This window comes from Salminus brasiliensis, chromosome 18 (genome assembly GCF_030463535.1).
Source record: "Salminus brasiliensis chromosome 18, fSalBra1.hap2, whole genome shotgun sequence".
Taxonomy (NCBI): Eukaryota; Metazoa; Chordata; class Actinopteri; order Characiformes; family Bryconidae; genus Salminus; species Salminus brasiliensis.
In genome coordinates, this window is record NC_132895.1 from 11,789,906 (window position 1) to 11,816,462 (window position 26,557).

A 26,557-nucleotide genomic window follows, 5' to 3' on the forward strand; every position below is an offset into this window, starting at 1 on the left:
CATCTGTAGTACAAAGTTCTATAAGTAAACCTCCAAAATTATATAAGCATGTATATATATTTAATTATATAAACATACTTGAATACAATTATTTTAAAATATCCAAGATTCTGCTGCAGTTTTACACTAGCAAACAAATTACATGTCCAAATGTTTGTGGACACCCCTTCTTATGAATGCATTCAGCTACTTGCTAGGTTGCTTTAGACTTTTTAGATGTTTACTTTAGACACATTGATGTGCAAATGCACACACACAGCTTGTCTAGTCCCTGTAAAGAAGTACTGCCAATAGAATAGGATTCTCTGGAGCAGATAGACATAAGCCTATTGGCACCATGGCTAATGCCAGGAATGTGCTAGAGAAGTGTAAAGCCCTCCAGCACTGAGCTGTGGAGCAGTGGAACTGTCTTCTCTGGAATGATGGTGTTCAATCCAGTACTTTTAGGATGAGTTGGGGATGAGGTGGGGTGGAGATCATCCAACATCCTGATCTCATCCTCACAGCAAGGCTCCAAAATCTAGTAGAAAGCCTTCCTCTCCGGACAGTAGACACAGTTACTCCAACAAAGCAGGATAAACTCTTTTTTCTTTCTTAATACCCTTGATTTTGGAAGAACTAGGTGTCCCAATACTTTTGTCCATATAGTGTAGATTCTAATGTATAATTATGTATGTTATGAAACATTTGATTTTTAACATTTTCTACATGTCTAAATCACTACTACTGCAGTGCTGTAGAGGTGAGCACGTGTCCTGCGCTGCTGTGAAGAAAACACCACATTTAAAGAAACAGCAGCACCATCACACAGAGTAAAGGCAATTTTAGGCAAATTTATTCAAATAATGAACAAGATACAATATGTATAGAATGATCAACGGTGGTGTAACTGTGTGTTCTGTAAAGAGTCTCATCAAGCTTGGAAATTCAGTGTAATGAATATTGATGGCATGCAGTTTAATGTCTATGTAAACCGTCACTACAGTGTCTAAAACCTACTCGATTAAGTGATATGGATGCCGATATCCTAGCCCTTCAGGTAAACCTGGGCACGACCATGAAGAAAAAAAGCGTAAATATTTATACTATACAAATATCAAATATCATACAGCATTCTTGTTGTTGTTGTTATTTTTCTTTTATTTCATTTCAAACCTTGCAGGTGATCTCAGTCTACTTTGCACGGAGGGGGCAAATTAGAAGGAAAGCTGATCAGTTGGTGCCTTTTTAGTGAAAAGTATAAAATATATGCTCAAATTCATTTTTTTTTTAATTGAAAAACATAGTTCAGATAAAAGAATTCATCTAAAGGCTGCTGTTATTTGTAGAGAGCAAAACTGTCCTGGTGTTTTTGGTGGCTTTTAAAACATGTTCTGTAACTCACTTCTATTTAAGGTCAATTTTCCTGTTTTGCTTGTTTTTCTCAAAGATCTACTGAAGCTAGCATCATGCCTCAGACATTCAGCTCTTAAAGGGGAATTGCACTGTACAATTTAATGGTTAGTTATAATAATCATTATAATTATAATAATTATAATAATTCCTTCAGAGTGATTTGGTGTGAAATCCTCAGTTCCAGAGAACCTCAAGAGTTAGAATTGTTCAGTGGTGCTGATAGGAACCAGATGTCTGAAGACTAAGTGCATCTAAAAGCTACACTAAAGAGATTCATACCATGAAATGACTATGAATACAATATCTGATGCCTGAGACAAATTAAGTCGATATGTTGAAATTCAGTACGGTAAAAATAAGGAGCGGCTATAATGTGTGTTATATGAATGTGGTGGTGATAATATTTTCTAACGCTACATACAAGTTATCATACTAGCAAAACTGTTACATGCAGTGTGGAGAGTATATCCAATGCTTTATAATGTAAAATATTACCCCAACATTTGCATTGTATATACAGCTCATCATTTCTTTTCTTAAATTTGCTCTCTACGTGTATGACAGCTGCTTTATTTCAGGCATTTCATCAAACAAAGCTGAGTTACCTAGATTTGCAGACTATGAATGGAATAAAGTCACCCAACAGCAATGTGAAAGACTTGAAATGATCTCAAAGTTATATATGTATATATATCATGTTTAGGTTTGGCTATATTTATATTGTCTACTACTACGACCGGATTCTGTTCGGTCGTAGTAGTAGATCAGATGAAATCACATTTGACTTATTCTGCATAAAAAAAGTCATCGTCACTTAATTCCCATTTTGCCTTCTGTAAACATTGGTTTGTCATTACGCTGCTTCAGGGGATTGTGAACAGTATAGATAAATGGTTCATACATTCCTAGAACAACATCAGAAAACACACCAGAATACATTCTACCAGTAAACAAGAGAAAGAAGCCAAGATCCACAGTAATAATTACTTGCATCAACGTTTTTTGTTTTCGTTGTTGTTTTTTTGTCCTAACTGTACACAGACACAGAAAACGCATTCGGTTTACACTTGTCTCAAATTTGAGGTCTGAGTGATCCAATCGCAATCCAATCATAATGCATCCTGGGGGTGTTTACATCTGGCTTTTTTTAAACAGTGAACTGAAATCAGTGATCCGATCACCAAAAAAGCATGTTAATGTCAGGTGTAAAGAGGCCCATAGACATTGCTACCTTTGGTTACTATCAGCACCACTGTACAGAAATCAGAGTCGACATATTTAAAACTAAATTAATCAAAACAAATTGTTATATTTTGGTGAAATTCCCCTTTAGTTCATCTGTTAAAACACTCCCTTATAGATTCTGCCATTTACCCACATGTTCTGAACATCGCTGTTCATGCATATAATATCAATTTGTAAAACACCTGTTCCAACAGGCCTTCCTTAGGTTTTCCCCTCAATAACCAACATCCAATACAACAAACACAAGAGACTGGACTGACTGACAAGGTCTGGAACTGCACCACATATTTGAGATTTCCGTATGCATAGTAAAAGTTTTAAAACCACAAAAACACCCAGCCCAGAGAACGAACCCTCGAGCGTACAGCAGAGCCGACATGCAAGAAGCAAAGCACAGAAAGCCAAAGGAGCACAAGTGGCTTTGCCTGCTTGGAAACCTAAATCCCTTGGCTATACATTCAAAACACGCTCGTGCTGAAACGCCCCTCAGCTTGTGGAAGCATGAACTGTGTTCAGTGTTCAGATTTCTGTGTGTGTGTGTGTGTGTGTGTGTGTATGTCACAAAGGAGGAAGTCCTGTGGCAGAAAGCACCACTAACAAACACACTCAGCTACACCTAAAGAGGGCAAAAGGGGCCAAAACACAGGAGCTCACTGACTGAAGTGCACAGTAAAAGAAAAACGAAAAAAAAAAAACTTCTGGAGAGCTTTGGGCTTTAATTCCACTAATTTTCAAACCTGGTTTTAAACACATCACTAAAACGCTCTTCAGTTTCTACACTACTGTAGGTCTACAATACCTTGCCCTACCTCAACTCTACGGTATCAAAACTCTAAACTTACTCTGGTGAAATGTAAGGCATACATTTGTGTCCAAAAGAGTTCAATAAGTGACGAGTCATGCATAGATCATAAAAATTCTTGTATTTCCTAAAAAAAAAAAAAAATGCATCTATACGCCAATATTTAATACGCTAATACGCTTTCACCTTGACGACTTGCAATATGCTGCACTAATATGCGTTATTTTGGTAAGTCTACACATGAGGGTTTGTGAAATTCCAGTAAAAGTACTGTGACTTTCAAGATAAAAAGGCTGAGGTGATAAAGGTGTGAAAAAGCTATCACAAAGCCAATTATTTTGGTATACCCTAAAAGGCTGGGTAATCCCTAAATGATTAACTTACTATTCGAAACATGAGATCATGCCATTACTAAAGTCTGCACTGACGTTCTTCGTAAAAAAACAAAACAAAAAAAAACACGAAATAGTTTTGTGATTTAGTAAACTAGCCCATTAGCTAGTGCATATACATCGTAATACACACCCAAAGCTCTGTGACCTTATAACACACACACATACATGCATACATACATACAGTATCTGCATTTTCCCTTAGATATCACCCTGAATAGAGTTAAAGAGTCATAAAACCTCTTCAGTTTGGATATGATCATTGGTTAATGGGTGGCTTTTTTATCAATATTTACACCTGTTTTTTTGCTTTATTACAATTGACGCAGTCCTCTATTGCTCAGTTATCCAAACAATTACAATGCAGGAAGGACCTAGGATGTAAAGCAGTGGGATGCTTTTTTGTAGAACTGAGAGCTTTGATCTTCTTCACAGATTCACTGCTCTGACTGGAATAAACTGTCTGTTATTATTATTATAATTAATTAACATTTTCATAAATTCCTCTTTTGTCTTTTCTCCCTTTCATATCAACACATATCTAACAGTAGTCAGAACAAACATCTTCCTGTTGCTCTAAATCTCATTGTGTGTTTGGGGGGCTTGTCTGTGTGGCTGGTGGGCTGCCTCAAGAGTTAGGATTCACATATCTGTATTTCTACTGCAGTGCCGCCCCCGCTACAGTGCAAGCACAACCTCCAAGCTAGACATGAGGAAAAAGAAAACCCACACACACACCCATGCACGCGCACGCACACACACAAACGGAAGGAAGAAAGTAGGTCCTGAGAGCAGAGACCTGACTGATGGACGGACCGTGCATGCTACTGTAGGACTATACAAACAATGCATGCATGGCGTGGGCAGGTAGCCCCACATTAATGACGGATGGCCCAAGGGCCCTTCCTGGAGTCCATGTCCCAGCTACACATCCGCAACCTGGATATCCTGAACCAATTCAAATACGCCTTTTCCCCACCCCCCAGTGGTCCATGTCCCAGGTGCAGAGCGTTTAATGCCAGGCCCCCTTCTTTCAGTGTCGCTAGCGAGGCCCGAAGCGTCAGGAAAGCACTTCATCCTCGCCCACGAAGGGCAGGTCCATGCTCCTCATGCCTTCCCCACTCTCTTGTTTCCTAGGAAACGGACAAATGTGGTATTTTAAAATATCCACACATTGAAGACATATGCAGCAGTCAAAGTCTATGCAAACTGGTAAGTTTGGTATTAGTTGTTATATAGTGGAAAAAACAAGGTAATGGAACAATAAGAGAACAGGGCTCCAAATTAGGGCTGTCACTATTGCCACTATTTGCATGATCATTTAATGATCATTTGAGAATCTCTGGGCCAATAGTAAAGCAGGGCTTCATCTTTAAAAGATTCCTAAATATTTTCCTGGAAAAAAGATGAACTAGGTCTTTAACCCTTTCGCAAGTACAGTCCAACCACTGGGATTTGCCATGGCTGGTCCCTGGTTGGTACAGTCCCACCCATGGGAAAGAAACGTTCAGCATAGAGAGTTTAGCTTCAAACATGATGCAACACTCAGCTTTAGTGAGCTAGTTCACTAATTTAGCAGCCTCACCAGCAAACAGCCAACCCCTAAACCCCTAAACAACATGACAATCCTGTTATCAACTGCATCATCTGCTAAAACAGCATGGAAATTATTCACTGTGATTAATCAGATTTCTGGGACTGTAAATAAACATGGCTGCAGTAATGAGGCTGAAATTATTTGCAAGCTTCTTGCTGGAATTTTGGGTTATTTGGATCTTTTACAAGATCCAATCTTGCACAAGTTAAATCAGTCAGATCCAGCAAATACAAGAATCAAAGTCATGAAACATTGCCACTTTATTTAATATATATATATATATATATATATATATATATATATATATATATATATATATATATATATATCACCGGATTCTTGATCTGTTTGTGCCTGCACAGTTCTTGCTTGTTGATTTTGCACACCATTTTGCAGATGACGTACACACTGGACTGGTGCACACACTAAAAGAACTCTCTGGACAGGCCGTTACAGACAGCCAGAGTTTACTTGCGAAAGGGTTAAAAATGCTCATCCATGGAAGTGTCCATTAGGCTCTGTCTCTTACTGCTCTTAGAGAGCAGTAGGAGAATTGAACATATGCATCAAGACCATTTAAAATCACTGCTAAAGATACATTTTAGTATTCCCTCATTTTTACTGAGTAATTGTGACAGCCCTACGCTGTACTAGTTATACAATCAGATCAGAGGCAGAGACATGAAAACATCTGACTGGCATGTCCTTAGGGAGGGTAGACTTGTAGTGCTGCATGCAGAGGTAGATTAGTGCAATTAAAAACACAGAGAACGGAAACATTTCATTAAGAATGGCAAGAGGCTTTCGGACTGCAAGTCAGGATGCTTTTCTCTTCTTTAAGAATTTATTAAAAAGAAGGCACTGACAAAGACTGGCATGCAGCGACAGGCCTGGGAGAGAACATCTTGAATTGACATAGAGGTACAGAGAGGTGTGCCTCTGATCCGACATTATTTACATGAAAAACATCACATGCAAGATATGGACCGAATGGAGGTTACAGAGTTTAGTACTGGGTAGTTATAAAAGCCATCTGACACTATTAAATCTGAATCTGTTGGTTACTAACAAAAATCGAAAAAACTCTCAAAACAATTACAGTGACATGCTGCAGAACTGCATTTTCATTCATTTCATTTGCATGGTCATTAATTAATGGGCATGACTATTTCCTCTTTGGTGGGAGCAGGTGGAGGGCTAGCAAGCCAGTAGTTTTTTTTACCTTTGGTTACCATGAATGTAGCAGTATTTCAAATTCCCTGCTCTCCCTTTTCTAGAGGGCAGGAGAGAGGGAAACACCACAATGAACATCCATAGCCCACTCGGTACATTGGGAGATTCAATATAGATCTACACATAGGATGTAAATGACACCTCAGGAAGTACTTATGTAACTGACATAAAGAAAGGTCTAAAGATGGTCAACAAATTCAAACGTGTAAAACATCCGGTCCAAGGCTTATTAGATTACTATATTAAACTCATTCAGGATCATCCAGCCCAGTTAAAGGATCTGATGAATCCCTTATGTCCAGCGAACTCTAAACTATTAAGGCCTAAACCTTTCAAACATGTGCTCATCACCTCCTCACCAGAACAGCAAATGGAAGCTTACGTCAGTGAGTGTCCCTGTGTGGTTGGGCTCCTGTCCTCCCTGCGGCCCCAGTCAAAAGGGTTCCCGAATGAGCGCTTCCGTAACATGGTTCGCACCAGGATCTGCAGAAGTAAAAGGCAGACATTACCACAGTCATTTCATATGAAGTCTGCATTTGAAGGTGTGAATTGACTCCATATAAAGAAAAAATACAGATCTCAGCACTGTATAAATGAAAGATCACCAATTTTTGAAACGGTTCTTCCCTTCATGAGAAGATTAGTAGTATTAGTAGAATTTCTGGAGACAAATGAAAAAGTACCTTTCTACTCTGATAGACATTTTACACATTCTGAGTGTTCGGAGTTAAGCCACCTGTGACACATTATCCTGACCAAAGTGAAAAAACCCAAGGGTTGTTTCACAGGGGTTGAATTTCAGAAACACACTGATTTCAAACAGGACTTAACTGTGTCTAGGAGAAGCAAATGAGAATGAGTATTTTCATTAAAATATTAAATACAATTTTAGAAAACAAACAACATTTCAAAAAATAAATATTGTGGACCAATTCTGATATCGATTTTATGGGGCTAAAAACCCAATAACCAATAATATTCAAAAATTGTTTGATTTAAAATATTTGATTTCAAATATTATTTTTAAACGGCACTTTTACAAAAATTAGTCTGAGCCTCTTTTGTGCAAACTAATGGTCACAGTAGCAAGTAAAAACTCCATCAGATCCCTCAGGAAGAAAACCTGAACCCATCCTTCTGTGGCGAACACAGGATAACAGGACAACAAAAAGACTAAATGTAAATTGGTTTATATCATTTTCTATTTATGTTTAAGATTTTATTTTATTCTCCAATACCTTTAGTTAAGCAGTGCTTTACAGATAGATTAACTATACGGACCAAAGTATTGGGACATTAATTTTTTCTAGTGAAATCCAGGGTTTTGAAAGATAGTTTGTCCTGCCTTTGTTGGAGTAACTGTCTCTACTGTCCAGGGTGAAAGGCTTTCTACTAGATTTTGGAGCCTTGCTGTAAGGATGTTTTCCAACCCAATGGAACATCTTTCATCACAAAAAGAGTTGGAAATTACTGGCACATCACTGCCAATGTACTCTCTGATACCAATAAAACTGCGTCTCAACAGCTAATATTATTGGACCACCGATACATCGGTCGGGCACTACATGGAGACTTGGATATACGTATTTGACATGGATATACATGTAAGGTAGTATAATGGTACTGATGCTCACCACTGTGGCCAGACTGGGGATGTGCTTCACTGAGTTCTCCACCTCCTCCTCCGTCACCTCAATCAGACTGCAACAGTTATCATCCTCAGGAGGAAGAGGCTCAGCACCATGCCGTGTCACCCACGGGTGTACCTACCACCAGAGACAGGCTGAATATACAGTGATCTAAAACAGCACCCCCGCTCAGCACCCACCTCTGCCAGGGAGGCACATAAAACAACACCACAGAAACCGTTCCAGTGCTTTTGACAACCACCTGATGAAGTGAAGTACCAATATCTTGGAATTTCATTTCGGTGTAGTATCAGTTATGGGATAAATATTTGCACAGTTTTCCTGGCATTCCGATAAACTTGCTAGTAAACATTCACTGACACTAACCTTAATTTGTGGCACAGTTATTCTGGTTTCAGGATTTTTATCCAGCATCTTTAAAAGCAGGTCCTTCAAATCATCTGACACATCTGCACTGTAAAATGATAGAAGGACAATGTGACCTTTCAAAAGAGAGAATGAGAGGCCGAGAGATAGAGAGAGACTGTGATCATAAATACTTAAACACTTACTGCTCTGGCAGTTCCACTGGCTGAGTCTTGATCTTCTGATGCAGACTCAGTATGCGCTCATCCATGAACGGACACTGAAGAAGATGAAGGCATTGACAGCATTTACAATCCAATGATCAGAGCTACTTACTGCATCAATGACACGGGGCACTGGTGTGAGATGAGAACAGAGTCTTACCACGCCAAAGACAAAGCAGTATAACGTGACTCCCATGGCCCAAACGTCCAGAGCCTGGAACCAAAAAGATTTACTCTTATAATGATCATTATTATATTGAATGAATTTGTTATTTACATATAACAATACAGTGTCTACATAACGTGTTCATCCCCTTTGATATTTCCCAGTTTTATTAATTTCATAAATGGAATCTGTCAATAAAATTTGGCTTTTTAAACATGAATTTACAAATAAAACAAAAGTGAAAACAAATTTCTACAACATAATGTCATTTAAATAAAAATATATCATGTAAAATAAGTGATTTTTATTAAGTGACTGGCCTAGTAGTCTCACAATTTGTGAAATGGAGATCACCTGACCGCAGTGAATGTGCCTCAAGTGATTGTGGTATAAAGACACCTGTCTAGAAGTTCCAGTCATGGGTTACTTAGTATTTCTGGTTACAAATACACCATGAAGAATAGGTTATTGAAGAGTATAAGTCAAGGGATGGATACCAAAAAAACTGCAAGTCACTGAACATCCTCTGGAGTTCAGTTAAATTCATCATTAGGAAATGGAAGAAATGTAATGCTCCCTAGATTCATTTTTGACCCTGTTTTTATTTATAAAAACAACAAAAGGGGAAAACATCCAATAGGTCAATACTTTTTATGAGCACTGTCTTTATCTGGCTCATATACAAATAAAATAATGCAACATTACTGCAAATTAATTTGCTCTCTTCCTGACCTTGCCGGAGAAGTTCTTGCGGGTCTCAGAAAGAGTCTCTGGAGCGAGAAAAGCAGGCGTTCCGACTGTGCTGGTGAGTAGTGCATCTGCTCCCTCAAACTGATTGCTGACCCCAAAGTCAGCAATCTTAACATGTCCATCCTCCCCTACCAGCAGATTAGACGGCTTAATGTCCCGATGAATGATCTTCTGATAATGTACTGTAGAGAACGAGAGCATACTGTAATTTAGAAAGTACATAATTTGTTTCACGATCAATTATGAATCTATGAATAGATCTATTTTTATGTTTTTAAAGCAGAATTATGTGATAATTGTTACAGGTGGGGAGTACAATTCACTTTATCCCTATATATATATATATATATATATATATATATATATATATATATATATATATATATATCCTTATATAATCCTTATATATCCTTATAAACGCACCCGAGGCGCATTTAAAGCATATGCGAATCTGAACACTTCAGACACTTCAGGAGGTGGTCCTGAAGTGTCCTGAAGTCGCATTTGTCTGTCCAAGACACATCCAACAACCCTTCTCCCCATGCAGTACAAAAACAGTAAGATTTGCATTTTCTGTTCAACACACAAAAATCGGGTTTCAGACCCATTTTACTGGCAAGTGTAAATGCATGTGGTAAAAATGTTATCAGGATACAATCCAGATACTAGTCCCATTTAGTCTTCTTAGCCTCCTGGACGCCTTCTGGCTCAGAGTGGCAATGACAGAGAGGCCGTTCTCCCTATTACAAGTCAGTGGAGCATCTAAATGACTTTAAAGCAGCTATTTTAAGGTAATTACGTCATTCAGTCATTTCTGAACTCACAGTACTCAATGCCTCTAAGTAGGTCCTGAAAGTAGAAGCGGGCCTGATCTTCATTCAGAGGTTTATCAGTCGGAACCTCCATCACCGCACTGTAAACAGACAGACAATACACCTCAATTACAATAAGGACAAAAAGTAGTTTAGGAGGTACAATATAAGAAGTAGATACTGATGTACTGAAATGCTACACACCCTTGCTTGACCAGTTCGAATACTGTGAAAGAAAAAAGATCAATGTGAGAATAAAAACAATGTTGTATTAAACCATACAGCAAGAAAAATAATATAAAACACCAACATTTCTGTGGCCTCGCTTACCCATGTACAAGTGGTCCTCACTGGGGTCGTCCAGCACCTAAACACACATGAAACAACAGCAGGTTCAACATTCGTGAGAGAACGCCCTCTACTGGTCTACTATACTTGCATGCAAAGACACATACCTCCACCAATTTGACCACGTTAGGATGGTCCAGTTTCTTGAGAATAGCGATTTCCTGGTATACTCGCTCCAGAGGGCCTTTGGGCTGAGGTGGGCCCTCCGGGGCCGATTTGGCCCCTCGGGGAGGAGGTCTTCCTGTACGGCCAGAATAAATAGAAACAATAATTATCTGAAGATCAGAGATTCAGCTGATCTCTGAAACACACACACACACATACACACAAGCACCCTACTAAGCTGTCCATCTGCTTTACGGCAGACACTTACGCGGGAAGCCAGCCTGTCTCAGCAGTCGTTTCTTGGACAGGACTTTCATGGCCTGCAGGGGGAAAAGGGGAGTGAGAATGAGAAAACAAAAGCAGAAACCCAGTGTCAGTGCGGTTTCACATATGCACCACTCTGCACGTGTCATTTATGCTAGGTTATATATACACACACACACACTGTGTCAGGCTATTTGATCACAGGGACAGATACAGTAACTAACCGAATTCATCAACTACGCACTGTGAGATGCATGTGTAACTCACACTACATCTGCAATGTGTGACAGTCTGGCTGCTGTTTATTCATACTGATGTAAGAGCAGCTTGAATAAACAGTAGCCAGTCTATCACACGTGTTACAAATGAGCAGACTGTACAGTCTGCCTTACAGCAGTAATTCTAACGGTGTAAATGAGTTGCATTCAAAGCTAACATGAATAAAATTTGCCTCCTGAAATCCAATTCATTTGAATGGGAAATTACTTGGGAAGATGAAAACAGAATTTGCTGCTGCTGGTTTTGCTGTGTGGCGAATTCATCTAGGTGAACATTAACTGTGTGGATCTGCAGACACTAAAAATGTGTGGCAAGAGCAAATATATATATATATATATATATATATATATATATATAAACATTTTATTTATTTATTGTTATTATTTTTTTTTTATATCATTACTATCACACAAAAACTCGCAGGAAGTTTCAATGTATTAATTCATAATAAAATACTGACAGAAATAATAGCTGTGGCAAAGTGGCTCCCTATTTACATTTTAGGGCACTAATGAGTACATTGGCCATTTTTCTTTTCCCATTCTTTCCGAATGGGAAAGTATAATTCTAACATGGTTGTGAGGGCACTACAATCTCCCACAATACACTCATATTTTATAGTAAACATCACAGCTTACTACATAAGCTGAATATGGAGCAAAATACATTGTGAGTGGCTTTACTAAGCAACAGACAGTGGAAGGCAACAGAGCCAACGAATTTCTTAATGGTTTGTTCGTTAATGGGAGGCTTATATTTCTAAGCAACCTAACGGTCAAAGATTATTCTGTAACCAGTCCAAGGCTTTACTAAATCTTATTCAGAATTCAGTTAATGTGTGTACGAAGCTTTTAACATGGCTTAGTAACTTGTGTGTGTGTGTGTGTGTGTGTGTGTGTGTGTGTGTGTGTGTGTGTGTGTGTGTGTGTGTTTTTGCCTGTGTTCCCAACCCCGGTCCTGGAGGCACCCTGCCTTGCATATTTTAGTGCTTTTGCTGTTCCCAACACACCTGATTCAACTAATCAGCTCATTAACAAGTCCTTGCGAGAGTTGCAGCAGGGAATTCACTAAAATGTGCAGGACAGGGTGCTTCCATAAACAGAGATACATGTTTTTTGCGTGACAGAGACGATTTTGGGCTGTAGGAAAATATATACACTAGGCTCCACAACTGTGCCAAAAGAACTAGGGCCCCTGTCAGTCACGGGCCCTTAGAATCATGCTAATGTTTCCCGCTCAACATCATATCAAACTGGGACTGCCCATACTGGGCTGATTTTGGATCCATCTTGATGAAGAAAGATGGTGAGGCAAGAGTCCTTAATTCTTCATAATAACATGGAAAGACGGATGTACTGCACTCACATAGTAGGTGTTGTCGTCCTCATTGTAGGCCAGTTTGACGACTCCGTAGGAGCCCTTGTTTCAGAGAAAGAACAGAGGCACGAGTGAGAAACGGTAAGATCACCAAATTGAAGGAAAATTCACATACGTACTCACACACAAAGCAAATCTTTTGTTTCACTGGCCGAGCTTTTATGCCCTATTCTGCAGAACACCAATGCAAACTTAAACAACAGACAACGATCTCAGATAATGGCAACATCTCATTTCTGGATAATAGCAGCCTCAGTTATCTTTTTCTCACACTCATACACACACAGCAGGTCCCAGCTGGGTGAACAGATTGGGGTTACAGCAGGGGCTCCAGTGCTTAGATGGAGAGATGAGAGGATAGCAGGAATCTCCCTATCCGCTCTACCAGCCTCAGGGAGGCTCATCTGAGCCACTGCTCTCGCTCACAGCATCAGTGTAAATACACAGTAAACACAGCACTCTTAATAGCATTCCCATCTCTCTGCGCACTCTGTACGTGGAACCATTAGTGTCTGTTGCGTCTGTGTGAGAAAGAACCCCTCTCTGTGTCCTCTGTCCTCATCATTTCTGTTTTATCTGTGCTGTTGTATTACAGAAAACATCCAATTCAGTAATTCAGGGCATTTGATTTTACCTCACAAATAAAGTAATCACATTTGGGTGAAGCTCCAATCATACTCCCAGCAGGAAGCTGTTTATTTACGAACAATAATAATAATGATGATAATCATCATCATTAAAATACCTTTCCAATCTCATCTTTCAGCTTGTACTGGTTGAGCTGCACGCAATCCTTTGGAAATAAATAAAGAGAGAACAAAAGAATTAGTGAGCTTGTTATAAAATTAGCCCAACAAATCCTGTCTTAACAACACACTGCTTCCAATGAGTCTTCTGGAAACATAAAAACCCAGTAAGATGTGAGTTCCTGCATATGAGGAACAATTATGCTACACCAAAACACTATTTTTAGTAGTCTACATTGCAACTCGTGCTCTAGCCTAAATAAGGGGGCTTCCCAAGGGAAACTAGAGGTTTACAACAGAAAAGCAAGCATTGACACACACACACACACACACACATTGCAGGAGTACTATTTAGTACTAGCTATAAACCAGTGACCTCCATTTCTCCAAAAGAGTTTGTCTTGTATTAGCATTAAAAAGTAAACTACAGGCGGATGTGCTGGTAAAAAAAGCTCTAGTATGGCACAGAGGTCTGTCTACTCATACGTGAAACCTTACCTCGGGCTCTTATTCTCAGCCTTTGCTTTGCTGAGGGTGCAGCCATTTCAGAAAACAAGAAAAATACAGGTTCTTCTCAAGACTGAATCATTTCTTGTCAAAATGCATCTGAAGAGGTTTGACTCATCCTGGCGCTTGGGATTAGAATTTTTGGGGCAACGCTGCAACTATTACATAATGTTACATAATTGTGGTACTTCATTAATACACAGCTGTACTTCAAAGTGTTCGACTCCCCAGCAAATCAGAACGGCTCCCAGCAGGAGCTGCAAAATAGTTTCTGTGAAATTGTCAAACACTTCTTTGGTATTTAGGCATTTCTGTTACTTTATAGTGTATTATACTGCAAATAACACTCAGTGAGGAACAATGGAGAAAAAAAAAGCTCTGTACCTGCAGATCCGTGATGGAGACTCGGTGGGACTCCACGGTGGGTCTGCGGGGTAAGCGCGGAGACGAATGGGGTGAGGTGATGGGCGAGTAGGGCAGTGACGGGTAGATGTAGCGTCCGTTGAGGCCAGGTGAGCCGCAGGGAGAGGAGAGGGTCTGCGAGCGTTCCTGAAGCGACAGCTTCCTGTCCGAGAGATTGAGCCTGCCCCGGTGCTCCTGTGCCTCTGGGAAAAGAGCTTCGGGCCGTCCCACCGTGTGAGATAAGAGGTCACAGGAGGGCGTGCGGAAGGGCGGCGACGGACCGGATGACGGCTCGGGCGTTTCAGAGCTGTCCATGTCCTCCACCTCCTCCTCGTCTCCGCCCCCCTGCCCATGGGTGCTGCTGGGCTCGTATTCGGTCACCACGATGACGGACTCCATGTCGCTGGCGCAGGGGCTCAGGGGCGGTGCTGAGGGCGGCAGTACAGCGCAACCGCGCAGCAGGTCAGGAAGGGGCTGATTGGGCGGCTGGCCTGAAGGAGGAGTGGGCGGTGCATGTCCGAGGGGGGCGGGAGCTTCAGCAGAAGGCCAGGTGGAGACACAGGGAAACATGGCGTCCTTCCCAAAAACCTCCCAACTGCCCCTCCATTAGGAGCTCAGAGGGCCCTGCTATAGCAGGGAAACAGAAAGAAAATGAATGAGTTATGCGTACGCCCCAGACAGACCGTACTGTACTGCGCATGGTAGCTCTGCTCCTAAAGGACAAGCTCCACATTACAGAAGAGAAAGTACCTGACTGCTGGGCAGCCTTTGCTCTACATTTTGAAAATAGAAGAGGAGATGAACTCATTTTTCGTAGGAGGCTTGACCTGAAGGCAGGTCACTGGTGTAAAATTAGCCAATATGGCCCTAAAAGTGCCTCCACAGGCCTCAGCCCCACATCAGAAGGATGAAGGATATCAGGAAGGTCTGTCAACTTTGTGTTTAGTGCGTATTTCTAAAATTCAACATTTTGGCTGACAAGAGACAAGATTAAATAGGTCTACAAAACGTGACAACTGAAAACGAGGAACTGGATGAAATATGCTGTTTGTTCCCCCTTGCTTTTCAAACAGTCTGTATCACCTGATGTCACAATGTCCTTCTCAGAACAGGAACACAGGAAAAAAAAATCTGTATCCAGATGGGATTAGATGAATTCTGAGTGGTCCTGTGGATGAAGGAGCTGTCACTATGACCAGACCGTCGCTATTACCCACCCCAATACTAAGGGGAGTGCTTTATCCTGAATTACCAGCACAACTGTGATGAAGCAGATGTGTTCTACTGCTATTATACAACAGTTCTGGGGAAAAAAAGTAAGAAATAAATCAATTGAGCCGTGAACGTAGCATATTGTACATTTTCTCCCCTATCACATACACTGCTCCCAACACTGGGAGGGTGAAGATTGATACACGCCTCCTCCAACAAGTGTGTAGCCAGCCAACACCTCTTTTTTCTGAACTGTCACCAATACAATGTTTGCGACTCTGATGCATCGGCCAGCAACCACCAGCGACCCACCTTGAAGAGAGCAAGGCCAGGGTGGCTAGATGCCATGCAGTCTCGGGGCCCCTTCTCTTAATCCTAATGTTGCCCACCAACATTTTGAACTGTTCTTTCAATATAATCTGAGGCATCTAGCAAATGACATCCACCAAAGCTGACTGTGTTGTTGTTTTTCATCAATAAAGATCACGCAAAGTCAGCACTGTTCGATACACCAGCACCAGTATATCAGTATAGACAATGTAGACAGTATACTATAGTACAGTACTATAGACAGTATAGACAACTACTTTCTGTGTTCCTGAACTGTACTTGAAAACGTCAGTCTGCTTTGACGGTGTCATATCTACATTCCTCTTCTAAGCCGCTGTTTGCACCACACTCGATTTAGGCACATTAAGCTGTGTCTTTGGCAGGCAGACTCTTTGTTGGGTGTGAAAACTGGAGCTATTCACTGTGTGTGTAGGAACAGTGTGGGTCTCAGGCAGCAATAGGGATAAAAGCAGGTACAATAAAAGATATTCATCACTCTGGAGGGTTCAGAAAGGAGAACTCGTGTGGGCAGGCCCACCCCCTCCACGCGTCCTCGTTTCTCTCTAGCTTCCGCAGAGAGCCGGTCCTCCTTCTGCCTTCCATCTCTCACAGTCGCTCTCATTCCCTATCTGCTTCTTCATCTCTATTCCCATCTCTCTCAAAATCTTTATCCCAAAGTTATCTCAGTACCTGACTTTCAGCCTCCTACAGTATCACCTTCTGTCAAAGAACACACACAGAGAACAGTCGGAAAGCTCTTATTAAACAGGACATGATTTTAAACAGCCATGCTGCAGAACTATGCACGTTAGATTCAGCAATGCATGACCAAGCACTACTCTATTAGAGCTCGCTAACTGGAGCAGTGCTGCCACCGCTCTGATTAAATCTTTAAGCTCCAAATGATAGGCTCTCAAAAAGAGGAACAGATTTCTATCCAGGCAGTGTTCTGCACTGTGGATCGCTGGCTCATCTCATACCACTGCTGTTGCCTGAAGCGCCTGTTTTATTTGCAGGCTGACAGTGTATTGACTTTATTGAAATCAGTAAGCCGAGCTGAATGCATTTGATATTACCATTAGAGCCGCAAAGGCTAAGAATGAAGTCAATCCTCTCTCTGATATGAAGAGAACTGGATGGGAAATAGTGGACTGGGAGAATTAAGGACTACTTACATCAAGAAAGCCAGCTAACATTTTAGTAAAACAACAGATTTTAAATTTCAGATGATCAAAATGATGGCAGATGAAAATTCTGTACATATCATGCACATTGAAGCAGCCTAGTAGTTAAATTAACATTTTATGGAGTCAACAATTGAATGTGAACTCAAATAATAAGTACAATTACAATTCAATATATTTCACCAATACAGTGTGTGCAGAATTATTAGGCAAGTTGTATTTGAGAGGATTTTTTTTATTATTGAACAACTATGTTCTCAATCAACCCAGAAGACTCAAATATCAAAGCTTAATATATTAGGAAGTTGGAGTGGTTTTTTTTAGATTTGGCTATCTTAGGAGGATATCTGTTTGTGCAGGTAACTATTACTGTGCAGAATTATTATGCAACTTAATAAAAGACAAATATATACCCATCTCACTTGTTTATTTTCACCAGGTAAACCAATACAACAAAATTTAGAAATAAACATTTCTGACATTCAAAAACAAAACCAAAAACAAATCAGTGACCAATATAGCCACCTTTCTTTACGATGACACTCAAAAGCCTTCCATCCAGAGATTCTGTCAGTTGCTTGATCTGTTTACGATCAACATTGCGTGCAGCAGACACCACAGCCTCCCAGACACCGTTCAGAGAGGTGTACTGTTTTCCCTCCCTGTAGATCTCACATTTTATGAGGGACCACAGGTTCTTACTGGCCAGCCACGCTGTGGAGTATTTGGATGCATGTGACGGAGCATTGTCCTGCATGAAAATCATGGTTTTCTTAAATGATACCGACTTCTTTCTGTACCACTGCTTGAAGAAGGTGTCTTCCAGAAACTGGCAGTAGGTCTGGGAGTTGAGCTTTACTCCATCCTCAACCCGAAAAGGTCCCACAAGTTCATCTTTGATGAAACCAGCCCATACCAGTACCCCACCTCCACCTTGCTGGCGTCTGAGTCGGAGTGGAGCTCTCTGCCCTTTACTGATCCAGCCTCGGGCCCATCCATCTGGCCCATCAAGAGTCAGACTTAGAATCAGTCTTAAGATATTTCTTGGCCGAGTCTTGACATTTTATCTTATGTTTCTTGTTCAAAGGTGGTCATTTTTCAGCCTTCCTTACCTTGGCCATGTCCCTGAGTATCACACACCTTGTGCTTTTTGATACTCCAGTAACGTTGCAGCTCTGAAATATGGCAAAACTGGTGGCAAATGGCATCTTGGCAGCTTCACGCTTAATTTTCCTCAATTCATGGGCAGTTATTTTGCGCCTCCCCCAACACGTTTCTTGCAACCCTGTTGGCTATTTGCCAAGAAACGCTTGATTGTTCGGTGATCACGCTTCAAAAGTTTGGCAATTTCAAGACTGCTGCATCCCTCTGCAAGGCATCTCACAATTTTTGACTTTTCAGAGTCTGTCAAATCTCTCTTCTGACCCATTTTGCCAAAGGAAAGAAAGTTGCCTAATAATTAGGAACACATTATATAGGGTGTTGATGTCATTAGACCACACCCCTTCTCATTACAGAGATGCACATCACCTGATTTACTTGATTGGTAGTTGGCTTTCAAGCCTATAGAGCTTGGAGTAGGACAACATATATAAAAAGGATGATGTGATCAAAATACTCATTTGCCTAATAATTCTGCACACAGTGTATGTACTGTCAGTTTGCACAATCACCAGGACGGATTTTAAATAACAAATACTCAAAATAAGCATTTTCTCATTCAGAACAAAAAAAAAACGCATATTAAAATAAAAGGCTTAATAACTCATCTCGTAATGCCGCTTGATATTACTGCTTGTAATGAGCGCAACAGTTTGGTGAGACATTCTGGCTTAGAACAGCCTGGGGAAAGAATAAACATGTACCAGTCTGTCCATTCTTGACTAAAAGCTTGGTCTTTAGAGCTCCACATTTCTCTTTTAGAGCAGCTTTTCCTGCTTTAACACATCCACTGTAACTCAATAATGGGCTGTTACTGTCTCTATATGGCTGATTACTGATCTCAGGTCTGTTGGGAGCAGGAAAAACACATTTAAAGTGTATGGCAGTGGGTTTCAGGACCAAGGTTGAGAAATACTGTTTTAGAGCCGCCATGTGAATTAACTTTCCTCTCCGACCGCAGTTTGTCAACTCTTCCCTGCATGTCAGTTGCAGCACTGCATTACGGACAGATCTGATTGGCCCGAGTAGCGGCACGCGTGATATGTACAACAAATGTGACTGATCTGTGTTGAAAATAAAAACAATTCAACTTAAATAGTCCGGATGGGAATAATAATAATAATAATAATAATAATAATACCCTATCTTGGTATAGACCTGCACTGCGGTCCGCCTACTAGTGACCTCTGGTCTAGATGTAGATATCTACCATAGAAGCGTGTGCCCAGTTGCATAAAAAACCTCAAGTTTTTCCCTTACCCAAAAGAGTTACTTAAGTGTGTTGCATAAAATCCCTCAAACATTTAACTTAACTAAAAGAAAACAGTAAGGAATTTACTGCAATGACTGAGGTTTTGCTGCGGTAAAGTTCTGGTCTCGTATGGAAATGACTGCCTGGTGGCATTGCAAAGATAGACACTAAGTGAACAGGCCTGACTATAAGTAATAATAGAGAATTACCTTCCCTGTGGTAGACTGAGGATCGGATTCCCTGGCCATGCAAGCACACCTCCCTACACCAGTTAGGAGTCCTTGGGCAAGACTCCAAAACCTACATTCGCCAACATGTGTAAGATGATTCAAATATAAGCCAAATGCTGTTAATGTTTGTGTTTGATAAAATAAAAATAATATTTTACATAATTCAAAATCATTTCTGCAGGTTACACTTTTCACACTGTATAGAGAGATGCTCACTATTAAAAATGGTGTTAAAACATGGCTTTTAATATGACTGCAATGAAATGTGGGCACAGACGTTGTGCTGTAAAAAAAAACAAAAACTGAACGATCTACAGTGCCTGTGGGATCACTGATGTGCCAAGAAACGAGCAAAAATAAATATAATATGACTTTATTCGTCCTTACTGAACCTAAACTCAAAACTCTGAATAATAGTCTTGATATCATACCAATACCCTTTTCCCAATGAATCAATACTATCAATACCTATATATTCGAGAGAAATACGACGTTGCAGATTACTTGGTGCTATGCAAAGACAGTACAAGGTTCGAACATGTTTAGAATTTCATGACTACTTCAGACTACCTCTGGCTCTCACTGTAAACAAAACTAAACAGTTTATGCTGATGGGCTTACAGGCATTTCTGAAGCTGGCCCTGTTGCGTGTCTGTGGTCTGACCCTATTGATTTGCTGTTGTTGCAAATAACCACATTTCAAAGCACTGTATCAAAGTTGGAGGTTTCAGTATGGGGACAACGCAGCCACATGCAATCAAGGTATGAGAACTGCAAACACTTCAGGGAATATTTGAATTACAGCCATGTCCTGTGATTGACGTGCTCTATGTTGTTTGAGGAAGTAAACACTGAGTCAACACTGTAACAGCAGGTAAGCGAACAGAGCAATAGCCTTAACTCTGGGTCTGCTGGAGTCCAGTAAACACGTCAGGTTAGCTTAAGGGCTGGGGTTCCGATTCTGATAAAGTCCTGGACTTTATGGTGTTTCTTATGCAGTTCTTCATCCACATATTAAATCTGCAGTTACCGGAACAGTGTGGAGACTTTTCTGGGAAGAAAAGTGACTGTGGTTTGCTCTGAGCACAGATATGAATCATCTTCAGGCGGAATCAATCTTTTCTGATGTAACAGAAGTTATTCCATTGAAAAGGGCGGAAGGGAGGCAATATTTAATGTGAGACAATGAGAGGAGAAGAGCTAGGAAATTAGCTACTCTTTCTCTGTTCAGAAGTCATCAACTGTGAGACTAAGCTGAAGGGGAAATTAATAATAGATGGCAGATGACAGCTAAACGCAGCACAGCAACAAACCACTTTAAAGTGAAGACAATAATTTAAAAAAAGGTTTTATTTATTTTGGTACTTTAAACAACCAGACTGGAGAACTGAGGCAGGCTAGAATTTATCTATTTCATGCACTACTGCACCGTTCCTCCCAAACCTCTCACGATTATGCCCGCCAGCATTGATTCAATTAGTAATCGAGTACTCTCCCACTTATTTGATTACCTACTTAATACATAATCAAGCAGTCTGACTTGTGCAATATAAGCTGAGCAATAACAAATCATACATAGCCTTTCAAAGGTTTTAAAATACACTGTCCTATGTCCAAATGTTTGTGGACACCCCTTTTAATGAATGCATTCAGCTACTTTAAGTTGCACCCATTGTTTGACAGATGTGCAAATGCTCAAACACACAGCTTGTCTAGGACACAGCTTGCCAACTGAATAGGACTCTCTGGAGCAGATTAACATGAACCTGTTGGCGCTATGCCTAATTCCAGGCGTGAACTAGAGGGTTTAAAAAGCCCCCTGGCAAAAGATTGGACTCAGACTGGTTTGCCATCAGCAGCTGGATTTCAAGAAAGCACAACTGGCTGTGTGCTCTCCCCTCATCACTCTTACGCAATGTTGGCAAGCAGAGGTCAGTTAGCGGGTGCATTGGAGCTGGGGACCTGGCGCCTTTCTCAGAGCGCGTCGGCTGCCCAGCAAATCCACATCGGCGGCAGTCCGAAAATAGGCAGTGTCGTTGCATGTGTCGAAGGAGAAGGAGTGTTAAGTCCTTACCCTCCTAGTTTTGGGAGCGTTGCACGTGCTAAGGCGATGCTGCGCATGGGTGGGTTAATGGGCAGTACCAAATTGGGAGAAAAGAGGGGGGGGTGGTTCTTCTATGGCATTACTCAAAAAAACAGATGTTTAAAAAACTGCAGGAATAAGACATATACAGTGTGTTATGGCCTTAAGCAAGGACAGAGGCAGAATTTAACGTAGCTATTACAATTGTGTGAACTGCTAACTGATATACCTACTCAACTGCAATTCATTCAGAAGCTTAACTGCAATCTTTTAGGTATTTTTTTTTTTTTTTAAATTTTGAGTTTGAGTAATCATGACTATGCTATTCAGGATTCTGAAAGGTGCTCTCTGCTGGGGGAACTACTGTAAAAAAAACTCTGTTTCATTGACTATCAGCAAACGGAGCATAAATAATTAAATCTTCCCAGAAAAAAAGCTGACTGCACACTATGAGATGCTTTTAGTGTCAGGATGGATTTGTGTGGAGGCCGTTTCGGAACAACCTATCCGCTCCTTCCTCAGTGTCGCCTACAGAAAGCCTCTCTGAGGTCTGAGCACTCACCCATGTCAGACCCATTTGTCAGAGCAGGTGTTGCTGTATTGATACCAGGATGACAAAAGAGTGCCAAGTGACAGTGAAATGATTGGCTGGGGTTATTCATCATTACACACAAACAACACTGCACCGAACCATAATCCTCCTGAACAAGGTTCCTCCCTCTTCTCTCAGCATTTCCACTGCCCACAAAAGGGATATTTGTAATACCGAAAAAGGTTCAGTGACTTAACAGAAGAAGAATCCTTTGGTGTCCAAAGGTGTGCAAAGGCACACAGGCAGCTCATCTAGTTCCTGTAGAATAGCACTGTCAGTAGAATGGGACTCTCTGGAGCAGATACACATGAACCTATTGGCACCATGCTGCCTAATGCCAGGCGTGGGCTAGAGGGGTATAAAGCCCCTCAGCATTGAGCTGTGGAGCAGTGGAGGAGCTGTGTTCTCCGGAATAATGGTGGTGCTCCATCCAGTACTCTTCAGTCCTGCCAACCCAAAACCACCCCGTCACATCCCTTTCACTCAGCCCTATCTCTCAGTTCAATCTCTGTATATCAGAGGGGGGTCTGGTCTTCGACCACAAAGCAGAAGACACCCGAACTCCAGACCCGAGTCCTTAGAGTTCTCCTCCCACTCTTTCAATTTCCTCCCTTATTATCGTATGCTGATGGCATGGATAAATGATGAATAAAAAAAAAAAAGACTCAACATATCCTGAGCTGCCCTTTCAACTGAAGTTGAGGAGAAATGCAAAGGCCAAGACCAAGACGTTGCTGTGGCACAGGGAGCTCTGGTCTGCCGAGTTATTTTAATCTCAAGACAGTTCCTTCGCTGGGTGACCTACTTTGATCTTTGATGGATTGCAAAGCATACACTGCTCTGTGTGCAGAGCCTACATAAGCTGCCAAATATGAACTCAGTGGTGTGTACCCAAGTTTAGCATTAACAAAGGAGCTCCACCAATCAGGAACTGTTAAGGCCCCAGAGAAAGGTGTACATGTTGTAGATTTTAATGGGCACATCCCTTAAAAAACTGCAGTGGCAGCAATTTCTGCATTTAAAAGGGTTGAGGTGTTGAGGTAAATTGCACTGTTACTGCAAGACATCCTTTATGGTTTCAGACAAATCAGAAACAAAAAGAGCCGTAAATTAGGGCTGCATGATGAATCTGATCATCTTTATCATCATGTTGTTCTGATGAATTCGACACACTTAAGTGCTGCAATAACAGAAGAGATCACATTACATTACACACACTTGCAGCGTAACAGTGATCACACTGGCGAGAAGGCAGAGTCAGGAGTTGTGTCTAATATTACAGCAATAATAGAACATCTAGATCATATATTATATAGTGGAATCAATACACACTACATGGACAAAAGTATCAGGACACCTGCTCATTTGCTGTTTCTTCACAAATTAAGGGTATTGACATCAAGGGTATCGGACTACAGCCCAAGTAAGACTTTCTACTAGATTTTGCAGCCTTGCTGTGAGAATTTGATTGTGTTCAGCGACAAGAGTGTTAGTGAAGTCAGGATGCTGGATGAGCACCACCCCACCTCATCCCAAAAGTATTGGATGGGGCACCATGATTACACAGAACCCAGCCCCAAAGCTTAATGCTGGAGAGGGGGGGGGGGGTAGGGTTAGGGGGAGTTAGGGGTGGGGGGGCTTTAAGCATAATGCCCATCAGGTGATGTTTATCTGCTCCAGAGAGACCTGTTCTGTTGGCTATGCTTCTCTACAGGGACGTGACAAGCTGTGTGTGTGTGCATTTGCACATCTATTGTATGGGTCTACACTTAAATTTCTCATTCGCATAATTACATAACGTATGAATTGTTGCTGTCCAGTGAAATCCATGTATCTCCAAAATGGTGACTTTACAGGAGAAGTTGAATGGCAGTCAATGTAAAATAAGAGTACTTGAGCATTTCTATTGCTCCATTAATCACCAGAATGATCAACACAGTGTACGGTAGCCACTACAGGGTTTAGACAACGGAGAAAACTAAAATCGGACGAAAATGGAGATGCGTGTTTTTCACAGGACAGCAGCAGTATTTTCTAGTACTCCTCATATTCAAATAAGTCGTAGCATAGTTACTGAACTAAACTGTCTTCTCTGATTACAAGAATCAATTTGGGGTTCAGCTAAGACCTCTTAGTATCTGCTCTCCGCTAAGACCGTATTTTGAGGCAGAGCTGCTCGTGCTCGAACACCAACCAGATGTTCTAATAGTACAGATGCCAGTGGTTTGTCATATAGGGTGGTCACGTGACTGCTCCTCACTGGTATTGCAAGATGGATCTAAACACACACACACACACACACACAGATGACAATCACAGACTATACAGAACAAGGGGCTTATCTGCAGAACCATTTAGTTAACCACCCACTGCTATCCCACACTCGACCCATACCTACACAGACTGTTTGGGCATGTATTCACTGACATAACGGTGGTAGACTCTGCTGTACTATTGCTAAAATAAGCAAATCCAACAGTTCGTATTTCAGCTAAGTTGTGATATTTTAGATATGATAAACATACATGGTTTTGATACAGATATAATCTATAAATGGTCTCCTCGCCCACTCCGCTAGACAGAACATAAAGGTATTAGCTAGCTATCCTAGCTGGCTAACTAACTGCCTACCGGGGTGAAATACGACCTTACACTTATAAGATCATATATATATATACCGTGCTATATAAATATAGGAGCTTTTAGGAGGTTTTCATTGAATATAAAAGCCTTGAAGCAAATAAAATGAAAACACTCGGACAAACTGTCTCTGATTTAGCTAAGCTCTGCCGTTCACACCAGCCCACCATACACTTTCTCTAAAGGTTTGTTGTTTTGAGGTGAAATTGAGGTTCATCAAAACTCTCTCTACATACGATCGTCTTTTCAGCCACTCCGCCTGACTGAAAGAAGGTTATTAATTGCATAATGGACTAAAATACTATAAATATAACAGCCTAGACCCACATGAGAATGAAAACACTTGGACCGCTCGTCTCGGATTCAAGCTCTGCCGTTCAGACTACCGAACAGCCTCGCTGCACTTTCCCTCTTTCCCTCTTTCTCTCTTGCTGTTTTGCGGTAAAATTGTGGTTAATAAAGCCGTAATTTGCTTTTCTTGTAAATTCCCAGTCAGGTAGTGATTAAAACTATGTATACGTCCGGAAATATACACTGGTTAGCTGTTACACACTGTACAATGCACGACTTTGGAAGTGGCTAGCTGACAGGGGTGGGAGATCCAGGTTCAGACAGTAAAAATCCACCCCGGGTTTTTTGAATAGTCTAACTGTATTAGACAGCGCCTCTGCAGCAGCGCTGCGCTTACAGTGAGAACCAAATCCCGGGGTGGATTTCTACGGTCTGGACCTGGACTCGCCACCGCTGCTGGCTAACACGTTGATAAAACAGTGCTGGAGCTAAAAGCCAAACATGAATTCATAACCAGGTCTTTGACATGAACAGCTCAAGAAAGGCAACTTTTAGAAACTCCGCATTATAATTAACTAACGACAGCAATATTTAGAGGCTATTATAGATGTTTTATTAACATCCGCGTTGTTTCTGCTAAGCAAGCTAAGCTAACGGATGTCTTATGAAACAGATGTTGGGCTAAAAAATCCTCACTACAGCCAAGGGCATAAATTAACACAGTCTGGGAGTATTAAGTGTTCGTCCTCACCGTGCCTGGTCTCGGGTGTCTCTGAGGCAGCTTCCTCGCAGTACAGCCACCTGGTTTAAGGGTATTTGGTGTGATGGGGATTCAGTGCATAGACGAGCAGCTCCGCTGTGATGCGGGGCCGCTGCATCCTCTGCTGTGTGCGGGCGGAATCAGAGAGCAGCAGCTCAGCCATGCCACCCTCTCACACACACAC

General features: G+C 41.2%; 1 protein-coding gene across 3 annotated transcripts; it reads right to left on the bottom strand.

Annotated features, from left to right (window-relative positions):
• Window positions 1-813: 813 nt before the first annotated feature.
• camkk2 (calcium/calmodulin-dependent protein kinase kinase 2) lies at window positions 814-26,557 on the bottom strand. 3 transcript variants are annotated; one of them, XM_072661462.1, is made up of 17 exons: window positions 26,365-26,557; window positions 14,621-15,262; window positions 13,729-13,776; window positions 12,972-13,025; window positions 11,332-11,383; window positions 11,066-11,199; window positions 10,941-10,977; window positions 10,815-10,836; window positions 10,623-10,711; window positions 9,781-9,980; window positions 9,043-9,096; window positions 8,865-8,938; window positions 8,680-8,767; window positions 8,299-8,430; window positions 7,047-7,147; window positions 6,654-6,704; window positions 814-4,967 (listed from the first exon to the last, which is right to left on the bottom strand). In XM_072661462.1, the coding sequence occupies exons 2-17, from the start codon at window positions 15,206-15,208 to the stop codon at window positions 4,895-4,897; spliced, it is 1,797 nt and encodes a 598-aa protein (XP_072517563.1). In that variant the 5' UTR covers window positions 15,209-15,262; window positions 26,365-26,557; the 3' UTR covers window positions 814-4,894. The 3 variants fall into 3 exon arrangements, with proteins under 3 accessions (XP_072517563.1, XP_072517562.1, XP_072517564.1); XM_072661461.1 differs by having other exon boundaries at window positions 14,621-15,265; XM_072661463.1 differs by lacking the exon at window positions 6,654-6,704 and having other exon boundaries at window positions 14,621-15,265.